Source organism: Chelonoidis abingdonii, chromosome 2, assembly GCF_003597395.2.
Source record: "Chelonoidis abingdonii isolate Lonesome George chromosome 2, CheloAbing_2.0, whole genome shotgun sequence".
NCBI classification, from domain to species: Eukaryota; Metazoa; Chordata; order Testudines; family Testudinidae; genus Chelonoidis; species Chelonoidis abingdonii.
Window position 1 is genome coordinate 81,022,660 of NC_133770.1, and position 27,520 is coordinate 81,050,179.

The 27,520-nt window shown below is 40.8% G+C and overlaps 1 protein-coding gene across 3 annotated transcripts in view; it reads left to right on the forward strand.

Annotated features, from left to right (window-relative positions):
* ANO10 (anoctamin 10) overlaps positions 1-27,520 on the forward strand; it is a 284,686-nt gene that overhangs the window by 39,647 nt on the left and 217,519 nt on the right. For all 3 annotated transcript variants that reach the window (XM_032784131.2, XM_032784130.2, XM_032784132.2), the window contains exons 6-10: positions 219-788; positions 10,050-10,105; positions 12,658-12,732; positions 15,040-15,222; positions 26,195-26,386. In XM_032784131.2, coding sequence (XP_032640022.1) covers positions 219-788; positions 10,050-10,105; positions 12,658-12,732; positions 15,040-15,222; positions 26,195-26,386 — 1,076 coding nt within the window. The remainder of the gene's footprint in view (positions 1-218; positions 789-10,049; positions 10,106-12,657; positions 12,733-15,039; positions 15,223-26,194; positions 26,387-27,520) is intronic.

The window sequence follows — 27,520 nt, forward strand, 5'->3', positions numbered from 1 at the left end:
TGCAGCCAGTATGACATGGGAACCTAATGTTCACTCCTTCTTTTAGTGTGCCAGTCAGATAACTCTTTTGTGTCTTTATAAGATAATGCAGTTCCTGTTGGAAGATTTTAGTACTTCTGTCTCAGAATATTTTAAAAAGCCTTGTGTGCTTTGAAAAATAAGTTCTTTTGGTGTTTTCCCCTTTGCCTTGGCTTAGGTTTTTTTTTCTCTCTCCACAGATCAAATCCGTTGCTATTTTGGTGAAATGATTGCTCTGTATTTTGGCTTCTTGGAATACTTCACATTTGCTTTGGTTCCTATGGCTCTCATTGGGATTCCTTACTATGTGTTTGCATGGGAAGACTATGACAAGTATGTGATGTTTGCCTCATTCAATCTGCTTTGGTCTACAGTGATCCTTGAAGTTTGGAAGCGCTGCTGTGCTATTATGACTTACAGATGGGGGACACTGTTGATGAAACAGCAGTTTGAGGAACCGAGGCCAGGATTTCATGGTGTTTTGGGAATCAATCCTGTCACTGGCAAGGAGGAGCCGGTATACTCAAGTATTAAAAGACAGATACGAATTTATCTGGTGTCCTTGCCATTTGTGTGCCTTTGCCTCTATTTCTCACTGTATGTCATGATGATTTACTTTGAGTTGGAGACTTGGGCTCTGGATTTTCATGAGGAGAATGAGTCTTATTTTAGCAAATTAATGCTATTTTTGCCCAGCATAATCTATGCTATTGTGATTGAAATGATGAACCGCGTCTACCGTTATGCTGCAGAATTCTTAACATCATGGGGTAAGACATGTCTATTTTTTCTTTCTACTTTTCTTTAGATGAGAAAATAAGAAGTCCAAACATTTAGAATAAATGTATATAAACGCATTTCCTAGTGAGGAAGGCATTTCCTAAACTTACTGCTGTGTACATAAAGAAAACTGTTTGGACAAATCCACAGTTTAGTTGTGTAGGAGCATCCACCCCACAGTGTCAGAGAAGGAGTTAAAAGCAGCCTAGGGAGGCTGTACAGGGAGCAGCCAATTGGCTGCTCCTTGCAACCGCTCTCCAGTCAGGGCCCAGCATGCCCATATAAAAAGAGCTGTAGGGCCAGATGCTGTGAGGTGCTGCAGGAAGCCCAAGGAGGGCTAGCACCTTGGACAGGGTAGCTGCTACCACAGATCAGGGGAGCTAGAGAGAGAGCTTCTGGCTGGCTGCTGGGACTTGCAAGCTTGAGGCCCTGAGAAAAGGGCGAAGAAGGTAGTGGGGCCGTGGGAAAGTGGCCCATGGAATTGAAGCAGCACTGGTGAGTTGTTAAGGAGAGGCTGCTAGATACAGGGTTCCTGGGGTGGGATCAGAGTAGTGAGTTGCCCTGGGTCTCACTCTTCTCTCCCCATCCCCACTTGCCGCTGGGAAGTGTCTGAACTGTTGGATAGTGATACCTTCCCCCCGAAAGGGGGAAGCACAGACGATGACCTAGCCAAAGGGCTGAGTCAAGAAGAAGACCCTGCGGTTTGGGAAGCTGAGAGAGGAGCCGTAGGCAGGAGCAGAGACCAAGTGCTGGTGTGCAGACCGTGGTTGTGGGTGTTGGCCTTGAGCTAATCTCCAGCATGACCAGGAGGAGGCACCAGTCTATTGATGGGATCTGCACCCTGGGACAAGGATATGTTATCAGGACGACTTCTTTGAGTGCTTGATCATATATATACATTTTCATTCCAGTCTTAGTGTGCATTTGCCTCCCACACTTAAGACTTTTGGCCAGAAGTGTCCATTGGATCCACTCATGTTCCCTGAGTTCCCTTGTGCTCCTGTACCAATGGTATAAAGGACAGTGCAGGACCAGTTGCCATTTGGTTCTTTCTCATCCCCTGTGTGGCTTGAGAAGGACCTCCCAGTGTCTCTCCCTTTGTTAATGATTTTTGGAATCAATTATATATTAGTGTTTTTTAGTTAGTTGACCATTGGCACCTTTCCATTTTATGATAAATTATAATTAGTTTTTGGGAAGTCTTGTTAATTCTTCCTTCCCTTGCATACGTTCCCCACCAGACTTCCTCTGGTACCTGGACTTTTTAGGAAGTCACATAGAAAGTCACTTGGATTCAAATACTACCCCTCTTGCGAGGCAACAGTTCTAGTTCTTGATGGGCATATGAGGTGTCACAAAATCGTAGGACTGGAAGGGACTTTGAGAGATCTTCTAGTCTAGTCCCCTGAACTCATGGGAGGACTAAGTATTATCTAGACCATCCATGATAGATGTTTGTCTAACCTGCTCTTAAAAACCTACAATGGAAGAGGTTCCACAACCTCTCTAGGCAATTTATTCCAGTACTTAACTATCCTGACACGAAGTTTTTCCTAATGTTCAGCCTAAGGCTCCATTAACAAGAACAATTTTTCTCCCTCCTCCTTGTAACAACTTCTTATGTACCTGAAAGCTGTTATCATGTCCCCTCCTCAGTCTTCTGTTCCCCAGACTAAACAAACGCAATTTTTTCAATCTTCTCTTATAGGTCATGTTTTCTAGACCTTTTGTTGCTCTCCTCTGGACTTTTTTGTCCATTTGTACACATCTTTCCTGAAATGTTACACCCAGAACTGGACACTTGAGGCCGTATCAGTGCAGAAGAATCAGTGTGTCTTGCTTACAACGCTGCTGCTAATACATCCCAGAATGATGTTTGCTTTTTTTGCAACAGTGTTACAATGTTGACTCATATGTAGCTCGTGATCCACTACGACCCCCAGATCCCTTTCTGCAGTATTCCTTCCTAGGAAGTCATTTCCAATTATCTGTGTGTGCAGTTGATTTGCATTTGTCTTTATTGAATTTCATCCTGTTGTCTTCAGACCAAACCATTTCTCTAGTCTGTCCAGATCATTTTGAATTTTAATCCTATCCTCCAAAGCACTTGCAACCCCTCCCAGGTTGGTATTGTCCGCAGACTTTATAGGTGTACTCTCTCTGCCATTATCTAAATCATTGATGAACATTATTGAACAGAAGCGGGCCCAAGATCAATCCCTGTGGGACCCCACTCTTTTAGCTTGACTGTGGACCACTGATAACTACTCTCTGGGAATGGTTTTCCAACCAGTTATGCATCCACCTTATAGTAGCTCCAGCTGGGTTGTATTTCCCATAGTTTGTTTATGAGAAGGTCATGCAGGACTATCAAAAGCCTTACTAAAGTCAAGATATACCACATCTACTGCTGCCCCCCACCTCCTCCTCCGCAAGCCTTGTTACCCTTCAAAAAAAGCTATTAGTTTGGTTTGACATGATTTGTTCTTAACTAATCCATGCCAACTGTTTCTTATCACCTTCTTATCTTCTAGGTGTTTGCAAATTGATTGCTTAATTATTTGCTCCATTATCTTTCCAGGTACTGAAGTTAAAGTGTGTGGCCTATAATTCCCCAGGTTGTCCTTAGCCCCTTCATATATATTTGCACTATATTTGCCCCTTTTCAGTCCTTTGGAATCTCTCCCATCTTCCATCACTTTTTGAAGATAATCTCCAGAGGCTCAGATATCTCCTCAGTCAGCTCCTTGAGTATTCTGGGTTGTATTTTATGTGACCCTGTCGACTTGAAGACATCTAACTTGTCTATATATTTTTTAACTTGTTTTGTTCCTATTTTAGCCTCAGATCTGACCTCATTTTCACTGGTGTTCACTATGTCAGATGTCCAATTGCTACTAAACTTTTTGGTGAAAACTGAGATAAAAAAGTCTTTTAGCACTTCTGCCATTTTCACATTTTCTATTATTGTTTTTCCCCTCTTGTTGAGTAATGGGCCTAACCTGTCCTTTATCTTCCTCTTGTTTCTAATGTAGTTATAGAATGTTTTCTTGTTACTCTTTATGTCTCTAGCTAGTTTAATTTTTCTTTGTGCCTTGAGCTTTGTAATTTTAATCCCACATGCTTATGTTGTTTGTTTATATTTATCCTTTGTAATTTGACCAATTATCCACTTTTTGTAGGAGTCTTTTGAGTTTCAGATAATTGATGATTTCCTGGTTAAGCCAGGGTTGTCTCTTGCCATACTTCCTATCTTTCTTACACAGCCTCTCCCCTAGTAGTTTTCTCCATCTCTGAAATAAAATAATAGTCTCCAGTACATTCCAATAACGTGTTGGATAATGTGAGTCCTGCTGTGTTATTTTCCCAGCTGATGTGTGGGTAGTTGAAGTCCCCCATCACCACTAAGTCTTGTGCTTTGGATGATTTTGTTAGTTGTTTAAAAAAAGCCTCATCCACCTCTTCTGCCTGGTTAGGCGGTCTATAGTAGACCTCTACCATGACATCACCCTTATTTTTTACCCCTTTTATCCTTACACAGAGATTTCAACAAGCCTGTCTTCTATTTCCATCTCAACCTCAGTTCAACTGTATACATCTTTTTTCCCTGTTTGTCCTTCCTGAGCAAGCTGTATCCTTCTATAACAATATTCCAATTGTGTATTATAGTACCATGTCGCTGTGATGTCAACAATGTCACAGTTGTGTTTATTAATTAGTATTTCTAGTTCTTCCTGCTTATTCCCCATACTTCTTGCATTAGTATATGGAAATCTAAGATATTGATTTGATTTCTCCTCTGTTCTCTCTTGTCTCCCTTATCCCTGCTATAATGGCTCATGTTCCCCCCAGATGAGGTATTATGTACCCTCTTGGAGAGTGGAATTCTCATCTGGTTCTGAGCTCTCTAGTTGTGGCTGCTGCAAACAAGAAAAATAGTGCCTATCTAAAATGACCTGATCTGAAAAGGAACGAAGTATTTCAGTCTATTTGGTAATAAGAATTATTGTGTATGAGCTTGTACTTTGAAATTCCAAACTATCAAGTCATGCTTGCTTTATGTGATTTCCTTTATTATAATTAAGTTTACAACCTTTATTAAAAAATTACCACAGGCGCATAGAGAGTAGTTAAGGTCCCTAATTACTGAAGTGCCGTTGGTGGCAAGAACATCCCTGCAGGTGGCACTGGGTGCTTTGCATATATCCCCTCATGATGGCAACATCAGTGGTAATGAGGTGCTCTATTTGGCTCTAGAGTTCTGGGATCTTGAGAGAAGTACGCTCTGCAGTGGAGGATCTTCTGTTTGAGGAATGGAATTAATCTGGTGTAGAAAATGTTGCCCTTCATTCCTTGAAGGATTCTTATATCACATTGTGCTCTCTGGGAGTGTATATGCCTGCAGATAAAGAAAACACAGAACCCACACTTACTTAAGGCAGAGAAATACTTCATGCACTTTCAACTTTGGAAGACCTGCATAACTGCCTAGAAATTAATAACTCGAAAAGAGAGTGTCCTTTTTGGCACCTACCTTGGCCTCTCAGTCAGCATCTTCTAGCAAACAGTCCTTTTGATGGGATGATCAAGAGCTGGATACTGACCGTTTACTTGGTGAGAAGGTACAGAACTCCATCCAAATTATTCTTCAATAATTTATGTTGCTTGGCCTAAAGGTCAGAGAAAAGTCTGTTTTGTTATCAACACAGTGGATAGATATTTAGGGGCCATTCTAAACTCCAGGATGACCAGAACATAGTCTCCTCAGGGCAGGTTTGAGACTGCTCATCTCCTAGCTTCAGACAAAACCTTGAACAACAATAAGAACTAGTTCCATCTGCTGGGTCATATGGCATCCTAAACTTTTGTCATGCCAGAAGGCACTTATGCTGCATGCAAGGCTGGCTGAAATCTCAACATTCTGAGCAAAGAACCTAGATATGGCTCTGATGGTTTGAGGATGTTCCCTCCTCCCTGAGTTGGCAGAAAGACCACCAACAGAGCAACTTTCTCCCCACCTCTTCCAACCAAGATGATACTGGTGAATGCTTTATTACTGGCTTTGCTCACTACAGGTACAGGGCAAATGGACTCCTCAGGGAAAACACTTGCACACAATGTTCTGTAACTCAGAGAAGTTCGCAAAGTTTGCATGGAGTTCTTAAGTCTAGTACAAGAACACTCCATTCATATAATGATAGATGAGACAACTGCCATGTTTTATATAAGCAGAGTTGGGGGAGAGAAGGTTTATCATCTCCTTTATGCAGGGACGTGGTTTAGTTATAGAATTGGTGCATCCAACATCTGATAACACTCATAGCAGTTCACTTTCCAGGTCTGCAAATCACTCTGGCAGACAGTCTGAGCAGGCATTTTTCATCGGAACATGAGTGGATAATTCAGTGATTCAATTGATCTTCAAGAAATGGCATCATCCATCACTTTTATTTGTGATGGACATGAACTAGAAATGTCACACTTTCTGTTCCAGAGTGGGACAGAATCCAGGATCCCTATTGGATATGTTCCTCATTCCTTGGTCTTGTGCACTGTTGTATGCTTATTCACTGACTTTTTTGCTCCTGGGTATACCTGGAGAGATCAGACAAAATGCAGCCAGAGTTGTTCTGATGTCTCCCACCTGGGTGAGGCAATTCTGGTATCTGGAGCTGATGTGCTTGTTGAGCTGTCCTCCAATACTTCTTCCACTATCCTCAGACCTGCATCCCAGACTGAAGTCACCCTTCATCTAACAGGTTAGTTTCTGAATGGATGTCAGAGATACAGAGGTTATGTTCAGTTGCTATACAGAGAACTCTAAATAACAGCAGAAAAAACTTCACCAAAAAAAGATCTACTAAGTGGAGAACATTTTTGACTTGGTATGAATACCATGAACTTCTTGAGATGCCAATCCTAATACTCTTGTCTATTTGCATTAAAGAATTTTGAAAGTTTCAGTTAGGTCTGTCAGGGTGCACTTCACAGTTACTAGCACTTATCACTAATCTTTATGAGGTATAACATCTTTCCTTATCCCACTATGTCCAGATTCCTTAGGGGTTTGTTGAAAATGTTTGTCTTATTTTGGCAGGTCTCATGGATACCCCATTTGAGCCCGTGGCATCATGTTCTTTCTTACTTATCTCTGTGAAAGCCTCCTTTCTTGTGGGAATCACATCAGCTAGGAGGGTGGGAATCATGGGGCTCTTATGGATGACCTCCTGTCTACTATTTTCCATTTTAACAAGATATTTCTTCAGCCACAGTCCAAATTTCTGTCAAAAGTAGTGGCCGGTTTCTATTTAAATGATGTCCTGCATTTTACCTACATTGTTTTCTCCTGAAGCCCTATTCTAATGATCTAAGCTGTGTACCCTTGAAGTGCGTAGAACCGTAGCCTTTTACTATCAGTAAATGAAACATTTTTGGTCCTCTCTTAGGTTATTCTTGTTCTTTCCGGGAGGTTAAAAGACTACCCCATTTGTACTCAAAGATTACCTTAGTGGGTTTCAGGGCATTTTAGACTCTGTTATGAACTAATCAAATTAGATCCACCAAACTGTACTAAAGCTCATTCCATTAGGGCACAGGCAGCCTCAGCTGTTTTTTTTGAGAAGCATGCCCATAATTGACATCTGTAAAGCTGCCACCTAGCAATACATCTTTTTACTAGACATTATGCTTTAACAGAAGCATCCAGAGCGGACACTTCTTTTGGTAGAGCTGTTTTACAGTATACAAGAAATGTTGAGCATCCACCACCTTATCTAGGTCACTGCTTGGGAGTCACCAAGAGTGGAATATATACATATTGTGACAAAGTTCCTCCTTTACCTTGGTGGGTCCTGCGCTTATTGGCGGATTTGCTCACTTCAGTGATCTTCCCCTCTGGTGGAACCCACAGTCTGGGTCAACTCCTCCTGTGTCTGATCAATTTGCGGGTTTGGCGGAACCCAGCCACCACTCTACCCGGTGTCCAGCCACAGGCCTGTGAGATTGCAGTGTCATTGCCTCGATGTAAAGGCTGCACGACAGCTACAACCCTGGGATACATACCATGCTCTCCCAAACACCGCTTCTTCATCTGCACACAAGGACATTCCCTTCACGGTGTCGTCGAACTAATGCTGATTGTCTGATAATTCCTCAACTCACCAGCTAGCGCACCCTCAGTCTCAGCTCCTTGGCCTTTGCTCCCAGCGCCTCTACATGGCGCTTGCCTGTCCTATGGCTCCTCACTGCTACTGAATGAGCCCTTTTCTAACAGAGTCCCTATTAGCATCTGATTGGCATGCAATGTTTAATCAATTAGCTATCTCCACTGCCTTCTAACAAGATTCTTAATGCCCAGGTGCCTTGATTAATCTGGAGCAACTGCCATTTGGTTACCAGGGTACTAGGGATTTGTTTAGCCTGGGACTAACATACCTGTTCCTCAGTACTTTACTGTAGCCATCTGGCCTTGCCCCATCACAATATGTATGGACAAACATCTGAAGAAAAAGTTTAGGAGATATATGCTTTTTAGTTTTACCATACAATTGGTAAAAGTCTACTTCAGAAAAATCTCATACATACACTGTATTCCACTGAACAAGAAAAATTACCTATACAGCAACCAAAGTTCTGGGAAATTTAGATGTTGTATTATATATAATATTCCACTCCTGGTGCGCGAGCATCCAATACACTCAAGATCAGTCTTTTGTACAGCTGCATCTACTGAGTCTGCGCATGCACCCCAAATGCCCTAATGCTCCTGTTCCAAGACCATAAATGGTGGTGGCAGCCAACCACAACTCATTTATTTTTCTGCCACAGAATTCAGCTGTACAATAGGACTCTGAAGCAGAAGGGAAGAAGGGTGGGTCGTGGAACACATATATATGGACTACATCTCGAATGACACCATCAATAAAAAAAACTCTTAAATAACTTCTTCTTCAAGTGTTTGTTCATACATATGTATATATTCCACTCTTGGTGACTCCAAAGCAGTGACCTAAGTAAGGTGGTGGGTGCTCAACAGCATCTTACACAGGGCTATTTGGTCCAGACCAAGATTCCACTTGTCTATCAGGAGATTCTCCAGTGGGCTTCCTCCCAGAATGCTGCTGATTTGTTAGAAATGTCAGATGCCAAGAAATGTTTAGTGTCCTGCTCTAGAGCCTTCAAGAGATTGGAAGTTACGGAAATCTTTAAAGGAGTCAAAATATTATAGCAGCAATGCTAGAGAAGGAAAATAATTCCAGTAGATTACGATGGTTTGGGGGAAGGGTTGCACTATGAACAGAGAAAACTGAATGATTTTTTGAGAGGTTTTACATTGAATTAAGGATGATTTAGAGGCCTGAGAAGAGGAGTATTATAGAGGATGAAGTTTGTGTTTAGGTGATTATTTTAATAAAGTGGACCTGATGTTTTGTAATCAGTACTGCTATTAAGTAAAATGTTTTGTATTTTGTTTTTCTGACCCTTCTCTTCATGCTCCAGAATTAAGTAATGTATACACTGTATTTATGCAGATTTAAACAAACACGTGCAAGAATGCATGTTCTGGGCATCAGGGACCCTTGCCATCTGTTAAAAGTAGAAAAATAAATAGAAAACCAAAATAGCAACACATTTTCCCCACATACTTAATCACTAGGCATCAAAAATATTACAAACCAAATAAAATCTCCCCATTCCTCAAAGGAGCTCTTTCCCTAGCCATCTGAGCCCTCACAAAATGCCTGCCCCCCTCCCCAAAATATTAGAATTGTGACCTTTCTGTAGAGAATATCCATTTTATTGTCCTTACTGAAAACCACAATTGAGCCTGCATAATTAAAAAAACAAAAATGATAGCTTCAGATTTAGAAAAAACCCTCAGATGATTCATGCATAGCCACTCTTTAATTGTAAAGTGAATTTGTACTCTGAGAAGTGAGTATGTACAAATACATCACCTTATTTAATTATTGTTTAGGTAGGGACAAAGAGCATAAAGGGAAGGAGCTTGTAAAATGGTTACAATAGCAAAACAAAAAGGAATAGGAATAGGAAAAAATACTAATATACTTGATACGCATCACGATACTTGAAGATGAGCTAAACACAGCCCAAACTTTTCACCACAGGCTCTTGCTTAAATATTTCTCTAACTAGAGGAAAAACGCTTGTTTGTTTTTATTACACAATAGTGTCTAATAAGTGTTCTGTGCTTTGTATTGTATCTCAACTGATTGTTTTTAATATTTTAGAAAATCATAGACTGGAATCGTCACATCAGAATCATCTAATTGTGAAGGTCTTAGTGGTAGGTATGTTTAGTGTGATGTTTTATTTAAGGAGGCAATATATAATGTGTTAGACCCTTGTTTCCACAATGGTCAGCTTTCAGCTTCCCCATATTGAATTTCTTCCTTTCAAGAGTCTAGATGTGTAGATTTTTCTTTAGATGATCCTTGCTGCACCTGGAAACTATTGCTTTAAAAGGATAAGTTCAAATATATGTATTAAGAAGCTCTTGTTTTCACTGATTCATTCATCCAAGAATATTACCAAATGCTTGATGTAGAGGCTGATTGTGCAAACACTTTTCAATACATTAATGTACTTGCATAAGCAGTCATAGGAGTGTAGTTATTAACGAGCATAAGGGCACGTCTACACTGGAAAGTTACACCACCGACCAACTGAAGCGCTGGTCAAAGGGGAGAGCTTGGCTGAAGGGCAACCAGCCAGCCAGCCTGTAGTGAGAAGCATCTAAGTTTGTAAGGTTACTGAAAGTGTTAAGATCAGCTTAGAATGCGTTTTGCTTTTATTTCATTTGACCAAATCTGACTTGTTATGCTTTGACCTACAATCACTTAAAATCTATCTTTGTATTTAATACATTTTGTGTGTTTATTTAAGCTGAAGCAATGCATTTGGTTTGAAGTGTGTCAGAGACTCCCCTTGGGATAAAAAGCCTGGTGCATATCAATTTCTTTGTTAAATTGACAAACTCATATAAGCTTGCAGTGTTCAGTGGGCATAACTGGACACTGGAAGACAGAGGTTCCTAGGGTTATGTCTGGGACCTGAGATATTGGCTAGTGTCATTCGGTTGCACAACCCAGGAGCAGCTTACATGCCAGAGGCTGTGCATGAACAGCCCAGAAGTAGGGGTTCTCACAGCAGAGCAAAGCAAGGCTGGCTTCCAGAGTCAAGAACTGGAGCGACCTAGCAGATCACTGGTCCAGATAACACCAGGTGAACGTCACAGTGAGTTTTGATTTTTGTGGTTTTTTAAAAATTCGGTTAACATTTGCTAATTTTGTAGGAGTTCTTTATTTTTCTGTAGCCTAAAATACAGCTCTGGTATTTGTGATGGAGGTCACTCTTGTATTGTTACATTATGCAGCTAGAGATGGCTAGTTTTCTTTGGTTATGAAAGACTTACCAAAAAGATATTATACAAAACCATGGGCTGCCTTATTGTACATAGGCATCACATTTATGCAGATATAGTTTTGCTTCTACAGGTGTTTGTCAGAAAATAGGAATGTTGGGTATTTTGTGTAATGTGTGCACAAAATAAAATATATATACATTTTATATTTGTGTGTGCATATATTTAGTTTATATAATAATGTACAACCATATACCTATACAGAACCCTCAACAGATTCGTTCTCTTGTCTTGCAAAATTTACAGATGACAAATGTTATGGCAGATTGGTACTTACAAATTGCAGAAGGAAAAGAGTCTAGGGGGCTCCAGAAGAGGCGTGGAATAAACAGACCTCCCTTTTCTCCCCAAAGTCTGCCAACACTGATGACAAACAGGATACATTTTTGGGAGGTGATCTGCTGGGCAATCCATTGGGAGTTGTATATATATATCCAGAAAATGTATCCTCCTTGCCACATATATCCTTTCATTTAAGTAAGGTTCCAAATTCATGCATACAGTTGTCACCCTTTAAAATTCATTCTTATTTTAGAGCCAATATTAATTCCAGTGGTATTTCCAATTTTAAATATATGGAATATCTGTCAAACTTGTGTAATCTTTTAAAACTGGTTGAACCTAAAGTGCAACTGCTGTATATCTCAGGTACATACACCCAGCAGGTGTATATTTCTAATGTATTTCCAAGATTGTGACATAACTTAAAGAAACATTGTCATCTCAGTTTAGAACCAAAATTTGTCCTTCAAATCTCTCTTCAAGACCCTCTTTTATTTTTGTGCCTATGTGAATCTGCCAACTGATGAAAGCTATGTAGATGGCTGTAGGGATTTAATATTTATCTGCTATATTTATTTACTTACATTCTATAAGTTTAAAATAGCTGTGCATATATGGCATAAATCAGGAAAGGATGTAAGCACATTAAGTGCTTTCCTGAATAGGGATGCTTTCCTGAAAAGCTTTTTTTTAAAAAAAAAAAAAAAGCTGAAAGCTGGGATTTATAACAACATGCTCTTATTACTGTTTCTTCTCCTTTTGAGTTGTTTGTTTATACGCCTTCGTTGTGTCTGGGACAGAAGCTACCTTCTTACTCTATGTTTGTACAACAGGAGCTTCTAGGAATTAGCACATTGAGAATAGGCTCAGATTTTCAAGGTAGCCTAAAGTGAAATTGAGCTGTCTAGTCTCACTGAGAAAAATGCAAAAGTAATGTAGGCGTTGAAAAGTAGGTTAGAAAATCTAAGGTGTTAGTAATACAGGTACTGAACTTCGTAAATGAAGATTTTTATCTGAACAATAATTATTTAATTGAATTATCTGTTATGTTGGGTGCTATTTATTGATCATAGTCTACATTTTCTCCCTTGAGCTTGCTTTTCAATAATACTATTTACATTTTTTCTTTGCAGTTCAACTTTTTAAACTGCTTTGCCTCCCTCTTCTACATTGCTTTTGTCCTTTTTGATATGAAACTTCTGCGACAGGTGAGTTCTGGAAATTGTAAAATATCTAAGAAATATAGAGTTAGTTGAAATAGGAATTCAGAGGGGTTCTATTGCTTTTCTAATATAGGATATATGTTCACCCTCTGTTAATAATTTCTGGCAAATCCAGTTATCTGTATTTCCGTGCCTCTAATATATTTGCAAAATCATAACAGTATGAAAGAGGCACAAATAAAACCTACAAATAAGAAAATATTTTCAAACAATTTGACCTGCAAAGAAGAAGAAGATGGTGGGAGATTAATATCTTTTTTGATATATAAACAAGGCCTGAAACCCTTTTTCTCTTGCCTTTTTTTTGTTATGCAGTAGACTTTTCAAATCTTGTCTGCATTGTCTTTCCTGAGGGACTGTGTTGACGACTGGAGAACAGTAGGATTACGACTACCATAAAAACCAAGCATTTGGAAAGAATTGAGGGGGAAATCATTTTTAGTCACTTTTTAAAACTCACTCTGTTTTTATTGATATCTGTCTAACTTAAATGGATGAAAAATTAGAAGAAAAGATGTTGTTGTTTAAAAATTTAAAAATCTTTGATTTGAAGCTAATAACCTTTGAACTTGAGTTCTCTGGTCCTCCAAGGAGACCTCCAGAAAAACCAGGAAAGACAACGCTTGATATTGCTGATATTTTAATGTAAAAAGCAAGTGGAAAATAAATTAAACAAAACAAAAATAAATCCAAACAAAATTTTAGGTTTTCTTTATACAGTAACTCCTCACTTAATGTTGTAGTTATGTTCCTGAAAAATGTGACTTTAAGTGAAACGATGTTAAGCAAATCCAATTTCCCCATAAGAATTAATGTAAATGGGGGGGGTTAGGTTCCAGGGCAGCTTCCCCTACTCTGCATGCACCAGGGGTGAGGGGCTCAACCCTTCCCCCAAGTCTCCATTCTTGACTTGCCTCTTCTCCCCCGCACCTCCTCCCCCTTTACTTCGCCCGCTGCGTCCTGGCTCCTCCCCCTTCCCTTCCCTTCCAAATGGTACAAGGGTGGGGAGGGATAGCTCAGTGGTTTGAGCATTGGCCTGCTAAACCCAGGGTTGTGAGTTCAATCCTTGAGGGTGCCATTTAAGGATCTGAGGCAAAAATCTGGGGATTGGTCCTGCTTTGAGCAGGGGGTTGGACTAGATGACCTCCTGAGGTCCCTTCCAACCCTGATATTCTATGATTCAATTTAGCTGATTGCTGCGTTCAGGAGGGAGGCGGGAGGTGCGCGAAGTCCTTGTTCCTCCCTTCTGCCCGGGGCAATCAGCTGGCTTGCCACGTTCTCCCAGGGAGGGAGAGGGAGCCTGGGTGCTGAGTCCTCACTCCTCCCCACTCCCTCCTGCCTCCAAAACACTGCAAGCCAGCTGATTGCTGCCTGCAGGAGGCGAGGGGAGGAGAGGGAAGCTGCTGGTCTGTTGGTGGGCAGGAGGCGCAGGGTAGGAGGGCAGCATAGGGAGGCTGCCAGCTGTGGAGAAAGCAGGCAACCAAACAACGCAAGCATTGGAGCATTGCACAACTTTAAATTAGTATATTCCCTAATTGGTCATTAAGCAGGATGACTTTTAAGTGAGGAGTTACTGTATATCATAAAGAACCACAAACATTTTTTTGTCTTTGTGGGTAATTAAGTGGGTAAGTAAATTTAAGCAACAATTTAAACTTACAAATTAGAAAATGTCTGCAGAATTCTTAAAAGCAGAAAGTGAAGAAACAAAGGCCAATGTTGAAAATTGTTGGCTCTTGCAGTTGAGGAGCTCCTACTCACCCCGCTAATGGGAGATTGGAAATGGAATGCTGCTCTCATTAATTACAGTGTCACTTAAGATTTTCTTGTGTTTGAAAATGTCCTTTGTTTTGCCTGGTGTGTTGGTTTCTGAGCTGCTTGTCCTTGGAGCTACAAGAATTCCTCCATTTCCCTCTCTTTATTTTCCCAAACTCTAGTGACCTATTGTCTGAAAAGGCCACAATTTCGCTTGCTTTGGAGCCCATTAAGCTCCATTATTAGTTTTGTCAGTGGGGTTGTTACACATTGGCAAAGCATTCATTTTCCCCACATGGGACTGAGTGTACAGTCTGCTCAGCACTTAGTCCCTACCAGCCCATGGCAAAGACTGGGAATTAGATCCACCTCATGTGTGTTGTGGTATTCCTTGACCATGTGACTGGCTTGATATTTGCTTTTATTGTTGTTATAAATAACCATTGATAATGTTATCTAAATGCACAAAATAATAAATAATTTTAAGATATATCACAATTTTGTTAAATAAATGTTGTTTTGTTTAATTTTCTTAAGAGCTTGGCCACTCTGCTGATAACTTCACAGATCCTTAATCAATTTGTAGAAGCCTTACTTCCTTACTGGCTCCAAAAGAGACATAATAAGAAAGTGAAGAAAAGAGTGTACTCCATAAAAGTGGATACTGATCTTTCATTATTTGAGCAAGTCAACCTGGAAAAAGAAATGGGCACCTATCTTGTAAGTATCAGAGGGGTAGCCATGTTAGTCTGGATCTGTAAAAGCAACAAAGTTGAACATATGCTGCTTTGGTACAACTTTTGACATTTACTGCTGACAAAAAGGGGCCATATGTTAATTTTAGATAACTGTAATGTAGTGGCTTGTGAAGAGAAGGAACTGTTTTATTTTAGAAGGGAAATTGAAGATGTGGTGTAAACATTTTGGGTTTTGTGCATTAGTCATGATGTGTCCCATACAAACAAACCACAGAACCATGGAGAAAGCTAAATTGCTAAAGTAAAACTGCTTCAGTCTGTTCTGTCTCATCATAAAGTAGGGTAGTAAGTTGCTACATCAGAAATATTTGGTCATTTTTTTACTAGCAGTAGGTAAAATAGCTTATTAGTCTAAGATGTGTTGTGTGAATAGATATTGAAAAAATCATGTTGCAATTTTAAATAACCAAGGGATGATTCTAGAATACATTATAGTCAATTCTTTTGGTGCCTTTGGTACACAGTACACTTGTGTGTCCTCTAGGAATATGAATGTTCTAATTACTACCACTTCATAATTACCACCGTTAAAAATCAAAGGTTATGTCTAGAGCAGGGGTTCTCAAACTTCGTTGCACTGCAACCCCCTTCTGACAACAAAAATTAGTACACGATCCCAGGAGGGGGGACTGAAGCCTGAGCTTGCCTGAGCCCTGCCGCCCTTGGGGGTGAGGGGGAAGCAGGGCGGCCAAAGCCCAAGCTCCACCATCCCGGACGGAGGGGACCAATGCCAAAGTCCAAGGGCATCAGCCCTAGGCAGTGGGCCTGTAACCTGAGTCCTGACACCCTTCGGCTTCAGCCCCGGATGGTGGGGCTTTTGGGCTTCAGCTTCAGCCCTGGGCCCCAGCAAGTATAAGCCAGCCTTGACCCCTTTGAGGTCCTGACCTACAGTTTGAGAACGCTGGTCTAGAAGGTGTAACCAATCTCATAATTTAAAACTTCTTTACTTTCTAGTTATTTCGACCTTTTTCTTGTTCTATGTCCCTGATTATGCTTACTAAAGATGCACTCATCCCTGCCACCAGTGCAATGATATTCTCCAAAAATACCTGTGCCAGTGGTTTCCTGCTCATGAGTCTTTCGCTTCTAACAAAAGCCTATGAAGGAACTCCCATTGTTCAAATAGTCTGAGCTGTCAATGCACCTCATTCACCCTTTTCCTAAAGTCAATTCCTTTCTAATTGCCTTCAGTAGAGCTGCTACTGTGACTTCTCAATACTTTGGCAATTGGTCTGGCTCACAGCATCTCTCAAAATATGCAGCATTTCTGGGTCTTCCATATCCTGTTAGTCAGATTCTTAATTAAAAGAAACCTTTCTCGAATTCTGGTCTCTGTGTGTGTTTCATTTTGGGTACACATGCATACCAGGTGCCCGAGACTGGAGGAGTTTTTTCAGCAGTGTCTGCCTCTTGGTCTGTGCCAACATCATTTACCTCTTTGTGCTCCAATCTGAGGGTTTAAGGGGTGGTTTAGACTGAATGCCTCTCCAGTTCCTTCTCTACCGCTGCATGATCTGAGACAGAACTTCTCCAGTGTCCTCTGAGTCTTTTTCTCTTTGAACCAGTAAGTATTGTAAATATTTAATTTTCGGTCATTTAAATAGTTTGTTAGTTTAGTATAGTATTAGAGTTATGTCATTAGTTCTTATAGTCTGTGGTGGAGGGCCTTCCCCTCATCCTCCATACTAGGTCTATTGTGTCCCAAATCCCGACTTTAAGAAATCTCTGTCCTACTCTCGGGTGTTCCCAGTTTCAGATGACCAGCAGCAGTGTCTATATTGCTTCAGAGGAGCCCTAGTCATTTCCAGCTGCAACTGCCACTCCAAACCGGGAAAGGCAGACAGACTCAAGAAACAGCTTATGGAGCATGCCATGAGGCTGCAGTCTGACCCAGCCTAGACAGGCCCCTCCGTTTAGAGTGGCTAGAAGTGCCAAGAAACACACTGCCAAGCTCATATTGGATGCAGAGGCAGGCAGGAGTAGGGACAAGGACTCCTCCTATAAATCTGCATATGAGAGTACAAAACTCTCACAAGTTGGGGAGCCCCCCTGCATTCAGATCATCCCCCGGAGAAGAGAGCCTTTTCTCTAACACCATCTCAGTCAAGAGATGCTCGTGGATCTTTGAAGATCTGTAAGGAGGCCTCAGCAGATCTGCAGGCTCCAAAAGACAAGATGGTACCAGTGGGCTCAATCCTACCACTGGCACCAAATGAACATAAGCACCGGGACCACAAGTCCAAGCAATGAGCAGCACTGTCCAAAGATAGTCATACGTTGTTGACTCTGCCAGACTCCAGCAATGAAAATAACATACTAAAGCAACCTGATACTCTTCTCCTGATGATGCAAAAAGAAAGAAGCCCTCATCTTTCTGAAACTAAGGAAAGTTTCACATCACTAGAGGGCTTTATTATACTTCCTGATCAGGAGTCTCCTATTAACTCAAACTTAATTCTCATCAGCGAAATTTTGACACCATTGGTTCTTGGTTGGAGTGACAGGAGCCATTTTCTGATCTATTCTACCAAGTGGGATCCATCATCGTTACTGTCCCGACAGCATGACTGATACAGGTGCATCCCATGTTTTTGTCTTTGGGAAAGTCAGTTGTGCGTGAAGAACCTGCCTCCCACACTCAGAAACAAGACTTTAGCCTGAATAGAGGATCCAAAACCTCAGGGATCCTTCTCATCCACATAGTGACATACTGACCCCAGAATAGTAATACCCCATGCCTTGGGGTCCTCTGCAACCTATGTATAAGCCAAAACCCTGGCCATACTGGTGACCAGGGATTTGTATGCATGGTACCATGAATTGATTCGCTCACAGTGTGAGTCATTTCCACCAAGGGAGGAACCAGTCCTTTTGCAATTACCGTCTGAGGAGGAGGAAGAACTAGTAGAGATGGATCTGAAGGTACCACCAGCACTGACAGTGTTTTCATAGTCTCTAGATGAAACCATGGCACTGGCTTCACCATCTCCAGCTGATGTTTTCATGTAGTTTCTAGATTTCCTGAGGAGAGTGACTGACACTATGCAGATACCATTTGGGAGTTCAGCTAATTCCACATAAACTTCTTGGCATCCTGCAAAGTAAAGGACCAAGCAGTGTTGTGCTTCCAGTCCATGAAGTCATTATGGAGCCAGCTACACTTGCTGGCAACCTGGGCTGCTACCTCCTAAAAGAAATGAGAAAAATATTAAGTGCCATCAAGAGAAGAGAGTTTTTGTATACCCACCTGACCCCAAACTCCCCAGTTGTTCAGGCCAAGATGGAAAGGAGCAGACAGCACCATGCCAAATCTCCCTCAAATAGAGGGATATACCTGTTGGGCAGGAAGATCTTTACATCAGCCACCCTGCAATTCAGAATAGCTGATACATAAGCTTTGCTTTCAAAATACAACTTTATTAATTGTTCTAAATTCCAAGGATTTGCAAACAAACTCCCATAGGAACACAAAGTGTGGTGCCAGGCATTGATTGAGGCAGGAAAGCTGATATCCAGATCAACCCTGCAGTCTTCCGCAGATGCAGCTGGCAGCATCATGAGCCATGGCTTCAGCAATAGCTTAATGTGCAGAGCATCATGGCTTCACTCTTTGGGATTTCCTTGCAATTTACAAGCTACAGTGGAGGATCTGTCCTCTGAAGGGAATAATCTTTTCAGTGACAAAAAAGACAAGTCCTTGCACTCACTAAAAGACTCAAGGGCAACCCTATGCTCATTAGAAATTGACAGCGAAGGCCTGAAGAGAGAGAACCACATCCTGGAGATCTCCTACAATGCTCCAAGTCCTCCTTCCATCAATGGGCTTAAGAGCTTCTGCCAAAGAGGCAGAAAATATAGCACAGTAAACAAATGACTCCTCAAACAATGCCTTTTCAGTGTCAACCGCAGGTCAACAGATGCCATTCACACTACCCAAGTCTGCTCTTTTATATCAAGTACCCATTTGTCTGTTGCGATGGCCCATTTTTTCCATACTTGGAAGGCCATCATTACAGACAAATGGGAACTTGATACAATACATTCAGGCTACATCACTGGCTTCTTCTCTCTTCCCTCTCCAAAAGTCCCCTTTCCCTTCCCTCTTCAAGGATCCCTCTCACAACAGGATGCTTCTCTCAAGAAGCCATAGAACTCAAATTACTTCCCAGAAGAAGAGAGGACACTGGAGATCCATTTTAGACTGAAGACAACTCAATATCTTTCTTTGCAAGCTGAAATTTAGGATGGTTACTTTTGGTATCTATCATCTGCTCATTGTCCAAAAGGGATTGGTTCACAGCTGACAATATGAAGGATGCCTGTTTTCACATAGACATCCACCCCCTCGCAGATGGTTCCTAAGATTCATCATAAGGAATGAACATTTCCAATACAAGTTGCTTCCCTTTGACCTGCCAACAGCACCAAGGTTAAATTTACCAAAGTTCTCTTGCTCATAGCAGCTCGCTTCCATTGTCATGGGTCGTCAGTCTTCCCCTGCTTAAACAACTGGCTACTGTCAGAGAAATCCTGCCAGGAGATGCTTTCAGCAACCAACCAACTGATCAATCTCCAGCAGTCACTAGGGCTGCGCATACACTTAGAAAATTCCACTTTGGTGCCAACCCCAGTCCATAGAATTATAGAAGCAACCTTGAACTTGATCACAGCCAAAGCATTTCTCCTGCAGGACAGATTCCATGCTATCAAACGTCTTGCTGTGCAACTCAGACTGAGCCCACAGATGCAAATCTGCCCGTCTCATCCTTCTGGGTCATATGTCATCTTGTACTTACATAACTCCATTTGTGAAGTTATGTTCTTGCTGTCTACAGGCCTAGCTTTGCTCAGTTTAATTACTAGCCAGAGTCGTTATGAACAAACAAATCTCACTCCCTCAAGAGGTTAGGGCCTCCCTGAGTTGGTGGGAGAATGAAGATCACGTGTGCGAGAGTCCCGTTCTCTCTAACCTTACTACAGAAGACTGTCATCACAGATGCCTCCATATTTGGCTGGGGTGTTCACTGGGCGAACACTCAGTTCAAGGCACATGGTCAGGAAAAGAAAACAGAATGGACATAAACCAGCTTGAATTGAGAGCAGTTTGGGTGGCCTTCAAGCATTTTTTCATGCTCATATAGTCTTGCCACATTCTAATGACGTTGGACATTATTACCACTGTGTTTTATATAAACAAACAAGGAGGCATGAGAGCCAACTCACTCTAATGCTGTAAAATTATGGAATTGGGGTGGGGAAGGACGGTTGGCCTGCTCAACCCATGGTTGTGAGTTCAGTCCTTGAGAGGGCCATTTAGGGATCTGGGGCAAAAATCTGTCTGGGGATTCGTCCTGCTTTGAGAAGAGAGTTGGACTAGATGACCTCCTGAGGTCCCTTCCATCCCTGATATTCTATGAAATCTATGAAACATCAGCAGTGCTCCTAACAGGAATAAACATCACCTGGGTGGACAGCCTCAGCAGATGCTTCTCTCAGGACCATGAGTGGGAATGTCACAACTCAGTAATACAGACAATATTCCATCTTTAGTGGTCCCCCTTCTGCAAGAACAAAAAGTTCCTGAAATATTGCGAGGGGCGAGGGGGAAGGGGCGGCTTGGGTCAGAACTCCTTGGGAGATGTGCTTCTGGTTCACTGGTCTGACAACTAATATACATCTTTCCTCAATCTGCTCAGGACGTGCGGTAATAAGAAGAATCCAGCAGGGCAAGATGTGATCAGTAGGATTCTGCTCCTAAGTGGCCCAAGGCAATTCTGGTTTCCTAGCCTTTTTCAGTTGTTAGCTCATCCACATGACAACGTTCCAAACCTTACCAGACCTGTTGACACAACACAAAGGCAGAATCAAGCATTCCAGTTCAGACTCACTGCACCTGCCAACCTGGTGTTTACATGAGCATTGAGCCTAGAGAATAAGTGCTTGAGAGATATCCAGAAATGTCCAGGCTATTCTCAACAATAGTAGAAAGGAGTCTACTAAAATGCAGTTATGCAGTCAAATGGAAATGATTTTCCATCTGAGCTCATAACCAGCACACTTCTTCAGAGGAATCAGACATCCCTGCTATCCTGGATACCTCCTATCCCTAAAGACCTCAGGACTGTCTCTCAACTCAATATGCATTCACTTTGTACCTATCGGTACCTGCCATTCCCTGATTAATAACTACTCAATTTTTGCCCATTGTTTTACACTCTGCTTCCTAAAATGCTTGCTTCAGACCATTCCACTTGTAAGCAAACCACCTCCAATTTGGGACCTTAATCTTGTCCTGTCAGCACTCACGAAAACTCCATTTAGCATCCAGCTTGCTATAGCATCTCTCCTTGAAAGTAGCATTTTTAATAGCCACCACCTCTGTGAGATGGGTGGGAGAACTAGGAGTCTTTATGGCAGATAAACGATACATAGTTTTATACAAATATCAGATCACATTGAGACTGCCAACTAAGTTTACTCCCAGGGTGATTTCGGACTTTCACCTCAAAGTATTAACTAACTTACCTTCTTTCAGAAACCATACACTTCTAGTGAAGACATATGTCTACTTTCCTTGGATAGTCTCAGAGCAGTGATTTTCTGTCTGCAGAGGACAAAACTGTTCAGAAAGAAACCTAGGTTATTGTTTCATTTAGCAGAATAGATGAGAAGTAAAGCTGTATTTTCCCAAAGGCTCTCTGAATGGGTCTCTGGATGCAACACTAGCCCACCACAAGATGTGAGAGTTCACTCTGCCAGAGCCCAGGCAGCTTCAGTGTTGTTCCCATTGGAAAAATCGGCAAAGCTGCCACGTGGAGTTTGATACGTACCCTTTCCAGCCATTTAAGCCATAGTTCAGGCCTCAGCAGCTGAAGCTTCCCTGGATATTGTTGTACTCCAGTTGGCTGTTTTCCCCCAGTTATGCTTGGATGCACCTCCGTAATAGATCCTGCTCCTCAATAACCCACAGTAGAATACACATAGGGACAGCACTTGAAGAAGAAAATGAAGTTACTTACCTGTTCTGTAACTAGAGTCCTTCAAGATGTGTGGCTCCTTCTGTAATTCTGCGCGCCCCCCCCCCGCTTCATATCATGATTTGATTTGTGGTAGGGAAGAAACCGGAGAGGCAGTCAGTCCTCACTGCCCATTGTTTGCTTGGATCAGTGCACAAAGAGGTGCGGACCAACGGATGCTGCTGGAAAAAAAATTTCAACCTCAGGTGCATGGTGTGTATCCATACCCAAAGTGGAATACAGATAGGACCATGCATCTCTAAGAACTCTAGTTATAGAACAGGAAAATCTCCTCCCTTTATTGCTGTTGTCATTGTCTAGGGCATTGCTTTCTTCTTCTGTTGACAGTTGTCTCTGATACATTCTTTAATCTTATAAACTACCTTCAAACTTTTCTACTCTCCTTGGGTGTGGGAGTTCCTGGGGAGAAAGTTCATCTCGAGAAAATAAAATTACTTATCGGTAATTATTTTTCTCTGAAGATGTATGTGAAATTTCCCAGTAGATTGCTCTTTCCCCACCCTCTTCTCGTTGTTTAGAGTGTTCAGTAATTTTTTTCATATTTTTTTAAACTATATTTTAATTGACTTTTTTTTGGAAATTACCTCTGCCTGTTTTTTTTTTCTTTTTCTTTTAAGGAACTGACAGGACAGCACAGGGCATTGACCCCAGAACTCTGTGAGTTGTCCCTAAGGGTCCCCCAGAAGCTCAGAACTTTTACCCGTAGGAGTTCCTGCCTGGTCAGATGCTGGAAGCACAGAACCAAAAATGTTAATGCATTATATAATATATAGTTTCAGAGAACAAGTATTACAGTTAAGTAATTTATCTCTTAGTAGGCAGTAGTTCATGACACAATTTGGAATTTGCCTAGAACAACAGATCAAATGCTCCTCTTGTTAAATAAAATGCTCCAGAATTAGAAGCAGGAGGAGACTATTTAAATAGTATTTTTACATCTTAAAAGTTCTATAAGTATTAATCCTCACAACACCCTTGGCAGAAAGGTATCTATTATTCACATTTTACATATGCAGAAACTAAGATTCAGAGAAATTAAGTAATTTGTCCTAATGCACACAGGCCCAATCTCAGTTCACTAGTTTACATGTACTTAAGGGTTCAGTTTTACTTCTTATCTGAAAACTAACAATAGATCTGTATTGTAAGAGTGAAAGTGCAGTATTACACCAGTGGTCTTCAAACAGTGAACTATTGGTCAACAGAGTATTTCTAGAATTACAGCTTTCACTAGGGAGAAACATCTGTCTATCTTTAAATGCTGATATTTCCAGGAGTCTAGCATAGAATCATTGTAGGATTTCCAGTGACTTTCAACCAGCTACACTTAAAAAAAAGCAGTCCTGCCAGGTTACTTCATACTTATATTTATTGGATTTTTGGGGGCATAAATTTCATCATTCAGATCCAAAATTGGAAGGGTACCAAACAAACAAGACGGATCCAAACTGCAACATGGAGAGAGTAAAACTGTTGAGTGCTGTTGGGATAAGAGGAGACTTAAATACTAATAGTGTAGGGCTTTATGTTAGGTAGAAGATATAAAAATGGGAGGAAAGGGGAAGATGGTCCTACTCAAACTGCTACACCCATTGCACTAAAGTGCATCTTGACTCTTTAATACTTCCCTCATTTTACTACCTTATATAGCTGCTTATTGTAATTTTCACAAGAAAGTTGTGGAAATAAGACTCTGAGGTTGGGAGTGGAGCTATCCCTGAGATGATCTCTATTTTAAGTAATAGCGTACAGTATAAAGACTTCGGAAAATCCATCTTCTTATGCTTAAACATAGCAGCTCAGAGCTAGGAAGTAGTGGTGGTGGCCACCTATTCCTCCCCTCTGTGCTGCACTATGAGTCTTAAAAGGGTAAATCTACATGTACAGTGCTACAGGTGTGCTGCTGCAGTGCGTCTGGTGAGGACGCCCTATGCTGACAGGTGAGAGCTCGCTCATCGGCATAATAAAACCGCATCAGCGAGCAGCAGAAGCTATGTTGGCAGAGAAGCTTTCCTGCTGACATAGTTCTGTCCACACTGGCACCTATGTTGGTGTAACATATGCCCTGAGCAACACAAGTTATGCCGACATAAGCTGTAGTGTAGACATAGCCACAGTGTGGATGGGGTGAGGGAGCAGGTCCAGGAGTAGCCTGCGGTAATCAAGAGGAGGAGCTGAAAGGAAAACTTTGCTCACTGCCTGCGGCCCTGTTTGAGTGATTGTGACAACAGGGGCAAATGTGTTACTGTCACTGTAGTTGAGTGACACTTGGCAAGTATCCTTAAACAAGCAGGAAGTAAAATTCAGAGTTTATGTAAAATGTTTCTGTGGGTATATCTCAGGGTTTTTAAAAGTTAGCTCCCCTGGGGTCTAATCTGTAAATTGAATAGCTTATCAGACACAGCTATGCTCTCCTGCTTAACAGTGAGCTTGACTGGGGAATGTAGCTGAAATGGCCCCGTCCTCCCATATCCATGAGCTGATTTCTGAGCTTGTAGGCTTCTACTGCCTCTCTGTGTTTTGCTGGTGAAAATACATTAGATACTAGAGAGGCTAGCCAGCTTGACAGCTCAACTTTCAGCAGTCAGACTGAAAAGAGCCATGCTACTGATACAGAGCCAAAAATGGCTTTCTTACTTCTTTCATGATCCTCACTGTAATTATTTAAAATACTCTCTAATCTTTATTTTCCCACATCTCAAAATGAAATATGCTAAATGCATCTCTGAGGGAACACTGCGTAGCACGAAATAGTTAAAATGGAGTCCATTTGATGGCTTTTCATGGTCAGGAAGCAAACATAACTGTTCTCTTATGCAATGGACACTTTTTCTTAAAAGATATTTTACTATTTTGTAATCTTAGATGATTTTTAATTTTTTAAAAAATATTTTAGATGTTAGATGATATTTATTTTTAAAAATATTTTATAAAAACATTTTATTAATTGTGAAATTTGTCACAATAAAAGGGTTGATTAACTATCCAAACTGTTGGTTTAAAGGTTAGCTGATGGGCATTTTGCAGATGTGCCTAGGACACACTTTGTGCATGCATTTGGTATTCAGTTGCCAGATCTGCTTCTGCCTTGTCATGCTATAGTTTCAGTGTTTGTCCTCTCAAGCAGGCCGCAGGCTGCTAACTTTGCCTTTTGATTTTAATATGGCATAGCTCAGAAAAACAAGAAAAAGTTCACATGTACATCAGCCTACAGTTGCTTTTGTTTATCGTTCACACTGGCAGTCTGAAATGATAACATTTTTCTTAGAGGGACAAGGTAGGTAAGGTAATATTTCTTATTGGACCAATTTCTGGTGGGGAAAGATGCAAGCTTTTGAACTTGCATAGAGCTCTTCTTTTCTCTTTTTCTAACAGAAGTTGGTCTAGTAAAAGACATTACCTCACCCATCTTGTCTCTCTAATATCCTGGGATTAATACTATTACAACAACGCTACAAACGGCTTGTTATGCAGCTCTTTGAAGATTGTCATACTAGTTTAAAGTCATGGCAACGTCTTACCTACACTGTGGTTTGCCTGTAGTTACTACCTGATTGAGGTACAGGGAAGATTGAATATTTAAACCTGTTTGTAGGATTAGTTCATGTCTTTTAATGTTTTATACCAAAAATAAAGGTATTTACGAGTAATATTGTAGAAAGTCCTTTTGACCGAAAGAACACTCTTGCCCCCATCATAAAAAGGATTAGACTAAACTCCAGATTAGACCAAAGTTAAGTAATTTAGAGGATAAGTGCTTTGGGTTCCCCTGCTGCTCCTTCCTAAAAATTGAGTGGGGCTGGAGAGGAAAGCATGTGGTTACCATGTTGTTAATTCTGCTTTTCCGCATATATTTAGATATGGATAAAATGTGCTTATTTTGTCTCTGTTTTTCAGGGCACCTTTGATGATTACTTGGAATTATTCTTACAGTTCGGCTATGTGAGTCTTTTCTCATGTGTGTATCCTTTAGCAGCTGTCTTTGCAGTGCTAAACAACATTACAGAGATGTATTCTGATGCCTTAAAAATATGCAGGGTCTTCAAACGTCCATTTTCACAACCCACAGCAAATATTGGAGTTTGGCAGGTAACCCGGTTTTCACTTTTCTTTATTTGTTTGCACTTGTATGTCACCATAAGTTTAGGCTGCTGCTTGTTCCATCTATTGCTGTTAGAGTGTACTAGAGACATCTCTCCTCTTCAGTGCCTTAGGACTTACCCATTTCTAGTAGGATTTGCAACTACCTGCCATTCTGAGTTGCCTTCCTTAATCCCATCTTCCTTTGTTTTTTTTGGACTACATATATTACATTCATATTGCAGTTGCAAGAGACAGCAACTTCTTTTTAAGACTGCAGTAATAAGTTGTTAGTGAGCATGAAATAGGTTACGGGTGGTGTCAAGTGGGTGGTCTTAACACAGTTTTATTTAACATCTTCCTTAATAATATGGAAGGGGGGACAAAGAGCACAACAATTAAATTAGTATGTTATTTTAAATTGCGAGGTGTTGAAAATATTGGGGGGGAATGCAAAATGACAGAAATTAGATATATGAATAGGAAACAACAAAGGAGGTTAATCTTTAAAAGATACAAATAAATCATTTTGAGAAAAAAATCATTAGAAACGCACACAGATATTCACTGGGATAGAGTTATATTTTGAAGCACTATAATGCTAGATAACAGTAAGGGGTGATGCTGGACAGCAACTTCACATGGTATACATTTGCAATATGCCTTTTGGGCTGACCACAAAGAAGTAGCCACAACCAGCTAACATTTTAAAACATTATTGTCTCTGTATATACTAGGTGTTTAATGGTCTTTGAAAATGTGTAAATTAAAACATGTTAGTTAATGCACTTTAAGTCACTGTTCCTTTCCCCAGTGTAGGTGATCTCTTAGAAGTCTTATTGAATTTAATGGCTAGTTCTTTTTTTTACACTTTTTAAATATAATTATTTTCAGTTAGTTGTGGGAATGTGTTTAATTTTATGAATATAACACTAAATTCAGGGGTTTTAGTAATCAATTTTGTGGATGAGGTGCAGTAGTAAGGTGTGAGATTAGATAAAGGGTATTCTATGTAAAGAACATTTGAATTATTGTTTTGGCCAAACTGAGTCAATGATTTATTGTCATTGTGAATGTAGTTTCTGCTGATTCATCATGGCAGATACTATGTTTTGCCAGTCTCCTTTACTCACAGGGAGATTT